The sequence below is a fragment of the Vipera berus genome, assembly GCF_964194415.1.
Source record: "Vipera berus genome assembly, chromosome: Z".
Taxonomy (NCBI): domain Eukaryota; kingdom Metazoa; phylum Chordata; class Lepidosauria; order Squamata; family Viperidae; genus Vipera; species Vipera berus.
In genome coordinates this window covers 44,743,490-44,755,081 of record NC_138205.1, presented here as the reverse complement: position 1 = coordinate 44,755,081, position 11,592 = coordinate 44,743,490, and the positions used below count along the sequence as shown (strand labels likewise).

General features: G+C 44.3%; 1 protein-coding gene across 1 annotated transcript in view; it reads right to left on the bottom strand.

Moving 5' to 3' along the window:
* The window catches only part of THRA (thyroid hormone receptor alpha), a 158,394-nt gene that overhangs the window by 11,141 nt on the left and 135,661 nt on the right, over window positions 1–11,592 (bottom strand). Inside the window, exons 6-9 of the mRNA XM_081344131.1 lie at window positions 6,692–6,839; window positions 6,114–6,319; window positions 3,274–3,420; window positions 810–1,068 (exon numbers count right to left, since the gene is read on the bottom strand). Coding sequence (XP_081200257.1) covers window positions 810–1,068; window positions 3,274–3,420; window positions 6,114–6,319; window positions 6,692–6,839 — 760 coding nt within the window. The remainder of the gene's footprint in view (window positions 1–809; window positions 1,069–3,273; window positions 3,421–6,113; window positions 6,320–6,691; window positions 6,840–11,592) is intronic.

Below are 11,592 nucleotides of genomic sequence, written 5' to 3'. Positions count from 1 at the left end.
CCCTCTGCAATCAACCAAGTTGCCCCAATCCCAAGTTACCTTTCTGACTCACTAAATCTACTGAACCCTCATTGTTCAGATTAGAATTAATTCTGCGTCCTCCACATGGGCAAAACACAGAACCTGAAGTTCAGCTCCTTGGTTTTTCTGCTCCCTGCCCCCACGAAGGACTCCATTCAGAGCATCCACAAATATGCTTGCAGGAAGAGACAAAAGGCTTTATGAGACTGGATAAGATCTTTGTCAAGGTCTGTAGGAACTGACCTGACTGGCTACTTTGGACCCAAAGGATGAAAGTTCCCTATTCCTATTCTAGCGTTTTAGACATACAGATCCTCTGTGTGTATGAAGAGGCTCTAGAGATTAAAAATGGCCCTTGCCCACTCCTTACAGCTATTTTATGATGACAATTACAGAAAGAGAGTACAGATGTCCTTACGTAATGACCATTATTGGGACTGCACCTCCGTCAGTACTAACCAACACTTGATAGAATTGCTTTTTGACAGTCATAATATAATTGAGAATGAATATGCTTCACTTAGACATTTTGACAAATCTGGAGTTGCACATTGCCCATCCTTGATCTCAGGGAAAGGCTGTAGCTAAGATGCTAGCCCACAAGCAATCAAAAGTTCAGGTTCTTCTTTCTCACAAAGTACAATTTTAATCTGAAGTCTTACAAGGCTATTGATAATTAACAGGGATAATACTGAGCTATATACAGCCTTGGTCTGACTCACTTAAGTTTGAATAATGCCAATCCCATAAGGGGCACACTGACAGCATAATCCATCCTCCACACATACCTGAGGACATGAGCAGCACAGCCTGGAGTAGTGCCACTTCAGTGTCATCCAGGCTGAAGGCAGAGAGGGATTTTCCCAGATCAAAGATGGCATCTGATACTACGCCCAAGCCACCGTTCTTCAGCTGCTCCCGCTTGACGGCCATTTCACCACTGAGTGTCAGGGTTTCACTTTCAGGGTCATAACGCACAGCTGCCCGCAGTGACATAATCTCCATGCAACAGCCCTTCAAAAGGATGATCTGGTCCTCACAAGGCAGCTGAAGACAGAGAGAAGCATGATTATCTTGGCCCCAGGAACACTTGGCTTTCTAGGATAGTCCCACTGGAGCAAAAGAAGATCTTACTCTACTTCCCACAGAAAGAAGGTATTTTTGCTTTCCAGGGCAGAAAATTGGTGTAATAAACAGAGACAAGGAGTGATTGTGCTATCAACAGTGGGCCCCAGAAGTAGCAAGAGCATACATTCTCTGGGTCAAATTAGCAGGAAATCATGAGCCAGAAGTTAGTAGTGGTAGGAAATGTGATGCCTCTTTTGAAAGTCACTTATTTGCAGAAAGTGTTCTTCTTTTAGCAGCTGGCTCTGTTCACCAGGAAGCTCACTGAAATTTGCCACCCTCAGCTGGTTAGAAATGCTCTGAGGATGGCTATCAAATCATTTACAAATAACAAGTTACTGCATGTCAATTCTCCTACAATTTTTGGCTTGAGACAATGTTCCTTCCCTCCTGCATTTATGACCAAGTCCTTGCTTTCCAATTTTGGCTTATTTATCCACCCTGAACATTTTGCAGACCTAACAAGATAATTTGTGACAATTAATTCATCAATCTAAAGTACTAAATATCAAAGAGGATACTTTACACCGTTAACATTAATGCTGTATAATATAGTGTGCTGAGTTTTCACAGCACAGTAAAATAGAGTAAAATGATGTTGGTAGTTCAGGATGTTCTGGAATCCTGCCCTTCTTTTAGCATGCTGTATAAAACCATCCATTCAATTTCCCTAAATTAAATAGAAGAAGAAGAAGAAAACAGAAAATTATTTTCTGAAAGTATGATAAATGGGGCCCAACTACTTTCATTACTTAAGGGAAGGATTTGGTGTAGATTTACCTGATGTTCTCCGTTTGTACATCCCACAGCCTTATCGTCTCCAGGCTAAACTACTGCAATGCAGGTAGTCCTCATTAATCATCCATTTGCTCAGTAGCTGTTCAGATTTATGATGATGTTGAATGAAGGGACTTTCAACTGGTCCTTGAAATTCTGATTACTTCAGACCTCCCACCATCACGTGAACAAAATTTGGGCCAACTCAGTCTTACCTGCATTTAGTCTTTGGCAACCTGCATTACCCACCAACCAGGTAGCGCTGTTCCCTGCTCCCATGCCTGCTATACTATATGCTTCTACCATAGCAGCTGCAGTGTTCCTTTTTTTGCACTCTCCATTTGTGTGTCAGTTAAGGCCTCCATTTCATGCATTGTCCAGGGCCATTTTTTTTTAAACAAAAGACACATTACTGAAAACCTCAGTTGCACCAGTGAGAAAGAATAACTTTTCTAGGTGGAGCCTTCTCTCATACCCTGGGATTCTTTTGCAAAATCATGTCCTGGGGAAGGCACAGTGGAGGCTCTGGGCAGGGTGAAGAGATGTTTCGGCTGCACTAAGATGAAAAAAGCAGTGTAAAAGGGGTTCCGTCTGGTAAATAGTGTGCATGGCGTAGTTGGTGGGGTGGTGGTCGGGCACGGCGGAGACAACAGCAGCAGCTGTCAGCAGTGGGTAGATAGGTGGCAAAAAGGGCAGAGATGGAGGGGAAATAGGCAAAAAGGGGGAGTTAAAAGAGGAGGCAGGCTCATACTTAACCATGGCATTGGCCTGGGTCCTGAACTAACAACTGGCAGAATTTAGTTAACAGCAATCAGGATACTGAGATTGCTGTCACTAAGGAATGCATTCATGAGATGTCATGCTTTAAAATTGCATCGCCTAGCGATGGAAATTCTGGCCCCAATTACTGTAGTTAATGGAGAACTATCTTTAGACTTTAGCTGAGGATGCCTTTGAAAGCTACTCAGGAACTGCCATAGGTGCAAAATACTGTGGACACTTGGCTTGTGGGAGGCAAGCATAGGCTATAGCAGTGATTTTGTGGCACGGCCTTGGTTGCCAGTGAGTTTCCAGAGTACTATTCAAAGTGCTGATTTTAAATTGTAAAGCCATTTATTATGCTTTGGCTTCCTGATGCCTTCAGGAAACTCTGAAATGTCATTGAGCGGCCAGTCATAAACTGAGGACCACATATTTATATTGTAGTCCTATGTCTTCCTAACAATCAGCCAAAATGGTTCTAATTTTGATAAAAGAAGAATGTAGGGAGAAATGCTCTAGAAGTTCAAAACTTCACAACCAGATAATCAAATTCCTCCACTCTCTCTTTGCTCATTGTCCTTTGCTTACCTCTGAAAACATGGGCAGTTTTTTGGCAAAATCCACCACACGGGTGATGGCAGGGGTGATGATCTTCGTAAACTCACTGAATGCCTCCAAGTCTACTTTGTCCCCATCAGGCATGGAAGCCATTGGTGACTGGCCAATATCTTCAGGCTACGAGTGGGGGGAAAAAGTATTAGAAGTCTGCGGAAAACTAACCCAGGAGACCCCATACAACTAGAAATGTATCACCTAAGACTGGAAATATAACTCTTATCTGTCAACATCTTTTCCTTGTCTCAACTTTGTTATAAGATGATCTCTTTATGTTACAATATCCTTTCTAGAATTAGCATCAAAATAATATTACCCTATTAAAATACTTTAATAATAATCATTTTAATTATTATTTGAATACATTTTATTTAAAAATCTTTAAAACCATTAGAAGTAATTTAAAAGTTTTAGTTTTAAATTGTTTTAAGTTTGTCCTGTTTTTATTTAGTTTTAAATTAAAGTTTTAGCAGATTTTACTCTGCTAATAATACACTGTGCAAATGTAAGAGTTACATTGCTAAAAATACAAGTATCAGTCCCTCAAGGCAGGGAAGATCAGAATCCATGGATCTACTCCAATACACTAGTTTGAGAATGACACTTGTCTGCCTTTGGATGTTCTGGATCTGAATGCTTTTGAAAAAGGAATACAGCCTTGGAGAACCTTCAGCTGCTTTCCAATGAAAACGTGGGAAGTTTTCCATACTTCATTTCCCAGTCATTGGTGTACTTGGGAAGACTGTGCTCACACCATGTGCTGATCAGGCTCAGAAGTCCCCACCTCTTGGTTTTAAATTTCTTTCTTATATGCAGGCACAGTTCAAGAATACGGCCTGTTTAGTTTCATCACGTGAACTAAACAGTAATGCTTCTTAATCTATTTTTAGACTGAATTTCAGGACTACTTCCTATGTTCAGTAAGGAATTGCTGCATACTATAAAGGCTGAGGGAACAGACAGAACAATCTTAACTCAGTCTGGTAACCTATTTCCTTTCCCCACCCCCAAGCCTCACTTTCTTTGACCTCTATGTCCTGACCTGCCCTGACATAAATTGATTATGGCCAGCAGAGGGCACCCCAAGCCAGCAATTCCTCTCTGCTTAGAAATGGGGGAGGAGAAAGGGGTGGCAACAGAGGGGTTTCCATTCCATCTGTCCTTGATCAAAGCTGAGAGGTCACAGCTGTGTCCATTTGCTCAAGCAAATTAACTCTTGAAAGGTACCTCTGCACTACTAAATCTGCTAAATCAGTATTTTCTAAAACCAGCAACTTTTAAGATGTGTAGATTTCAGCTTTCAGAATTCCCCAGCCAGTACGAGTTGAAGACCACCATACACTTAAAGTTTGCCAAGGCTGAGAAACACTATGCTAAATTATGGCACTGAAAGTAATCTTAATAAAAATGGTTGAATTCTTGGCTTTATCATCAGGTTTACTCTGACTGAGCTTAGTGTAATTTTTAACATTCAAGATGTATTACAATTTTCTCACATTAATTAGAGAGGCAAGAGATCTGTGCACATTTTCAAAAGTAAAACTGCAATACTTTTAAATACATAACATATTGTTGTTGTTTTTTCAAGGGCTGGGCCTATGTTTTTATCACCTGTACTGAAATAAAATAATATATTAGCTAGACAATTATATATTAGCTAGACAATTTATGTATGAGCATCAATGAAAAAGAGGTTTTAAAAATTACACTCCATATCTCCAGTCTGAAATTTATTCAAATTCAAATGAATAATAAATGGAATGAGAAATAGTTTAAGAGTGATACCAGTTTTTTTAAAAAAATTTTTTCACAATTTGGAATAAATTTATAGCATTTTATTAAAGAGTACACGCGTATTCTAATTAATGTGATTTTAGCACAGAACTTAGATTTTTTTTGCTTGTATTTGCTTCTTTATTCAATGATTCAGGAAGAAAATACAAATAAAAACAGCTTCCAATGCTTGGTTCTCAGTAATGCTTAGTACAGTGTTTCTCAACCTTGGCAACATAGAAGATGTATAGACTTCGGCTCCCAGACTTCCCCAACCAGCATTCTGTGAGATGAAATCCACACATCTTCCAAGTAGCCAAGAATGAGAAACACTAGGTCCAACAGCAGCACAAAACAGAGACATGTGCTAAATTTCACGTATATTTTTTGGTAATCAAACTTGATGCCCAGTAAATTATGCATATATTCACTTATTCTGCTGGAATTACTTTTAATCTATGAAATTCTGGGGAAAAGTCTGGGGTAAAGAGACTACAGAAATATATGGACTTTCAAAACAAAAATAGGGGCAGAAAATATTACAGGCAATCCTTGCTTAATGACTCTAACTGGGACTGAAAACTGTGGCTAAGTAAAGTGGTCGTTAAGTGAAACATCATGTGACTGCACTGCTTAGTACTGGCAGTTCTAGCAGTCCCAGTTGTGGTTGTTAAGTGAATCACCTGTGATTGTTCAATGAGACATCATGCAATTGCAACTTGCAACTGCTTGCTGGCTTCCTCATTGACCTTGCCTGTCAAAAGCCAGCTGGGAAAGTTACAAATGGCAATTGTGACTTGCAGGATGCTGCAATTGTTATAAATGCACAAATTGTATTTATGTGACCACAGGGATCACGAGACAGTCATAAGTCACTTTTCCAGTGCAGCTGTAATTTCAAACAGTCGCTAAATGGATTATTGTTATAAGGAAGAACTTCAGGTAATCCAAAATAAAGAACAAAAATACGTAAAATTAAGCATTGTGTACATCAATTCTGACAAACAGAATTGTGCACCCTATTTGCCAGTACAATTTACCAGGAATTTCCGCTTCTGTTTCCAATGGCTGCCTTGGGCATTGGTACTGCAGTGTGCATCTGTAGCAATGCGTATCAGCTCCCATTCTTCCGGGGTTGGCTCTGGCCGGTGCTGAAGGGACTTCAACATTTCCTCTTTGCGCCGTCTCTCCCGGTTCTCTTCAATCAGCTTCCGTTTGGCTACTCTCTTGGAGTCATCCAGCACCACTAGGAGGGTGGCGAAGAATGAAGAGGTATGAGAGGAGGGGGGACTTCACATAGAGCCAATCAGAATTCTGCAACCAATTTGGCCAATTCCAAGGTGCCAAAGGGAATTATGAATGATAGGATGGCTTAATTAAAAACTTAGGGAATACTAGGACAGCTCTCATGCTATTCCAAGGACTCAAAACGTAGGGATTCAAAGATGGTCCCTATGCAATTTTACACACCAAACAATTATTTCCCCTCTTTTGATCCTTCAACATGCGTCCATTTTGGAGGCACATTTCTTCTCCTCTGCTCCCTGTAACCACTCCCATCCCCATCTCCCCAATTTCCCCCCCCTCCAGTTCTCCACAGTGGGCGCAATGCCCTTACAGTCCATGGCCATGCCAACAGCAATGCACTTCTTGAATCGACAAAGTTGACACTGGTTGCGGGTGATCTTATCGATGACACAAGAACCATCATATTTGCAGGAGTATGTTGGATGCAGGTTTTTCTGAATGGTCCGTCGAAAAAAACCCTGCAGAACAGAGAACACAGTGAGACCCAGGTAGTCCTGAGAAAGCAGAGCGTGTATTCTTTGATTCTCTAACCCTATTCCACTCTCCTTAACCCTTAAACTTCTATACTCTAGTGAAGAGGATACAGTCCTGTTGTACGTAGTGTTATTGACCTTCCTAAACAGACCTTTACTGACAGACACATAATCATAGAGATGACTGGGGTAAAAAGATATCATTTTACTATTTGGAACAGTAGGTTGCTATCAGTGTGAATTTGTGGGTTTCAAATTGTGTTTCTATGGTTCTAACCCAAGATATAGTCACCTTGAGATATTCTGGTACCGTAGTTTCTTAGGAATGAATACAGGAGAGTTTACCAGGAAACTATTGTCTTTTTACTCATTTATTTCATTGAGCCTTCTGAGGTAAACTTTCCAAAGGATCACATCTGGGAACTGGTTCTTTTTCTCCCCCATTACCAACCCTTAAATTTTTCTTAAGCCTACTATTAGCTTAATTCCACAGTTCAATCCAGAGCTGGCTGGCACTTTGCCACAATTGAGTGATTTATGATGCCACTTGAATTTTCTGCCCAAGGCGCTGTGTCTGCTTACAGTTTGTTTGTTTTCTATTTAACTCTGTATTTCTTTTACCTTTTGGTTGTTGTTTTTTTAAAGTAAATAAAAAGAAAGCAAAGGTAATGCTTTTTAGCCATATGTCAGGTACGACCTATTTGTGAAACAGCATTATATAGCTGGATAGAAGGGCACTACTTTTTTGCCTTTCTGTGCAAATAATTTTAATTGTTTTAATTATGAGCTGGTCAGAGTCATGTATATAAGAAGGGCAGTCTATAAATTTACTAACTTAACTCATTCCTCAAAGAGGTTGCTGCAAAATGGTAAGATCAGTCCTATCTAGAGGGTTCTAACTACCAAAAGTAACATCTTGTCAAACCAGGTGAAACAGCTCTCATACGATTTTCATAATGTATAAATAAAGGGAGAAAAGAAAAAGGGAGCTTGCATCAACTTTTAGGATGGCTCTTGAAACAAATAAAAGGGGGGGGGAAGGAGAAAGAATGGATTAATAACAAAAAGGGAAATGTACTCTGTGTGTATTCCAAGATATATTTATGTTTGTTACAAAACTTTATATTTCCATATTAAACTTGGGACTGAAACCAGCTTTTATGATAGCATTTTTCTCAATCTCCATCCAGAGTCTTTTAATGGCCACTCATCTTTTCCCCATCCCCATTCAAGGAAAAGTAAACACAACTTTGCACCAATCTGAAGTACTACAAGAAATTGTAAAGCCCACACTAGAAAATGTCTGTGTTTCAGGCACGCAACCAAATTCTTGTATGTGTGCTTAATATTATCTTGCCTCTCTGCATACAAAGTAATTATTTATCAAATTGAGCAATTACAAAGGCAAAACCTCTTTTTTTCTGCCACTGTGTTCTGAACTGTGTTTGAACTGAACACCCGTAATCCAGATCCAATAGTGAGTTGACTTGGGGGAAAATAATTGAATGAGGCCAAGAATTAAGATTTAATTCCTCTTATTATAATATCCGCTGCACTTTACATTAAAAAAACCCTCTGCTGAATTTAAAGACATGCAAACAAGCAGGTTTCATATACCTCAACCGTACAATGTCGAAGCAATAACACTAATAAAAATAAGTCAATAAAAAAATGCCTAGAAAATCCACATGTGCCCAAGAATCTAAAGAGCTGAATTCCAAGTCATACTGCTACTAAGTCCACCACAGATGACACATTGCAGCCCCCAAATGAAAGGCAGATTTCCCCCCCCCCCATAGCCTCCTGTACAAAGAATGGTGACCTTCAGGCTTGGCTCCCAATTACCATAAATTAGTTAATTATAGGAAAATTTATGTGGAGTGATTACAACAGAGGTGTCAAACTGCTGGCCCATTGGCCGGACATGTCACGAGGAAACCGCACTCACCCCATTCCCGGCAATAGGGAAAAAGCTCCGATACGTCACAAGTTTGACATGTCTGCTCTACAACATGCATGGCTGTAGAATGCCCCTTGTATTTTCTGCTGCAGGGTCCAATACTGACCCTAAAGCAGCTTTTTAGAGACTGAGTGGCCAAACTGCAACCCAAAACCCACTTATGTATTGCCGGGTAGACGTAGCCTATTGGGTGAGCGTGGATGTGGTGGTCACGGCAGAGTGGGGGGACGTGGCCAGCTGGGAGTGGCCACCTTGATGTTGCTCGTAGGGAGGATGCCTGTGAGGGGTGGGCAGGGTTGGGGGAGATCCAGGGGGTCTCTGGCGGGTGGATGGTGGGCAGAAGGCTCGTCCTGCAGGGTGAGGCGAGGCAGGGGGTAGGGCAGGGGTGCCATTGCTGCAGGGCAAGGCAAGGTAAGACAGAGGCCGGGGCGGCTGCCTGCCACCATCGGCCCTCGCACACAACGAGCACATGGGGGCCAACTGTGTCCATCAACAGCCACTGCCTGCCGGCCCCTCGGTTTCGGCGTGATGTGGCTATTTGCCTCCGGCCGCAGCCATCTGCAGCCTCGTGCGTTGCATGAGGCCCGGAACAAGCCAGGCGGAGGCAAGGAACCAGTATTCTGGTTTCTTACTGCCGCCCAGCTTGTCCCGTGGTCTCATGGCAGCGGCATTGGGCAGGAGGTGGCAAACGGCCAGTTTCGGCACAATGTGGCTGTTTGCCGCCGGCCACAACCATTTGCCACCTCGCACATTGCACCCACCCCCGTTGCAAATTTTTCCAGAAACTCACCACAAAGTACACCTGTCATGAACAATGCCAGAAGAACTCCCATGAGCCAGAGGGGTGCGTCATGGCAGTGGCATTGGGCAGGAGGCAGCAAACGGCCAGTTTCGGCGTGATGTGGCTGTTGGCTGCTGGCCGCAGCCATTTGCCACCTCCCGCAGGGCACCCACCCCCATCACGAATTTTTCCAGAAACTCACCACAAAGGACGCCCGGCACAAATGACGTCAGCAGAACTCCCAGGAGCCAGAAGGGTGCCTCATGGCAGCGACATTGGGCAGGAGGCGGCAAACGGCCGGTTTTGGCGCGATGTCGCTGTTTGCCACTGGCCGCAGCCCGTAGCTATTTACCACCTCGCACATCGCACCCACCCCCATCGCAATTTTTTCCAGAACTCACCACAAAGGACGCCCAGCACAAACGACACCACCAGAACTCCCAGAAGCCAGAGGGGTGCCTCATGACAGCGGCATTGGGCAGGAGGCAGCAAATGGCCGGTTTCGGTGCGATGTGGCTGTTTGCCGCTGGCCGCAGCCATTTGCCACCTCACACATCGCATCCACCCCTATCGCAATTTTTTCCAGAAACTCACCACAAAGTATGCCCGGCACGAACGACACCAGCAGAACTCCCAGGAGCCAGAAGGGTGCCTCATGGCAGCGACATTGGGCAGGAGGTGGCAAATGGCCGGTTTTGGCACGATGTCGCTGTTTGCCACTGGCCGCAGCCTGTAGCCATTTGCCACCTCACCCATCGCACCCACCCCTGTCGCACTTTTTTCCAGAAACTCACCACAAAGGACGCCCAGCACGAACGACACCAGCAGAACTCCCAGAAGCCAGAGGGGTACCTCATGACAGTGACATTGGGCAGGAGGCGGCAAACGGATGGTTTCGATGCGATGTGGCTGTTTGCCGCCGGCTGCAGCCCGCAGCCATTTGCCACCTCACACATCGCACCCACCCCCATTGCAATTTTTTCCAGAAACTCACCACAAAGGATGCCCAGCACGAACGACACCAGCAGAACTCCCAAAAACCAGAGGGGTGCCTCATGGCAGCAACATTGGGCAGGAGGCGGCAAATGGATGGTTTCGGCGCGATGTGGCTGTTTGCCGCTGGCCGCAGCCATTTGCCACCTCACACATCGCATCCACCCCTGTCGCAATTTTTTCCAGAAACTCACCACAAAGTATGCCCGGCATGAACGACACCAGCAGAACTCCCAGAAGCCAGAGGGGTGCCTCATGGCAGCGGCATTGGGCAGGAGGTAGCAAATGGCCGGTTTCGGCGCGACACAGCTATTTGCCACCTTGCATATTGCACCAAATGCTGCTGCGATGCGGCTCGGTTGAAAGCAGCCATGGAACAAGTGGGGCAGATTTCCCCCTTACCTGCCCATTCAGCTACAACTTCAGTGACTCTGAGGGCAGAGCTGCGAAGTTCTCTTCTCTGACAAAGAGAACTTCACATCTCTGCCTACAGAGCCACCAAAGCAGCATGTGGAGCGCCAGAGGCTCTTCTCGTCCGAAGTTGGAATTGATTGATTGACCTTTCCCCCCCAAAAAAAACCCCTTTGTTTCCTTGCATGGGGCAGCGGCAGTGGATTGCGAAGGAGAAACGGCATGGGGCTGGGAGTCAGGTAAGGAAAGAAAGGCAATTTCTGGGGAGAGTGAGGATTTCTTTACTTACCTGCCCCACTTGTTCCAAGGCTGCTTTCTGCTCAGACACACTGCTCTTTGCCAATGGCTCAACTCCCCACTTCAGCACCCTCCCTCCCCGAGCCTCCGGCACTCCACCTGCTGCTTTGGTCTGCCTGCCAGCCCTCACCTCAACACCCTGTCCACCACTGCCCAGCACGGCCGCCCCGGGGCTGCAGGGGCTGGCCTGGCCTGGAAGGGCACACTCCCTACCCTCCCACCACCATGCAGGGTAAGGTTGCCGTGCCCACCTCCGCCCAGATGCCCTCGCCTCCCCCAAGCATTTTTTTTTACTA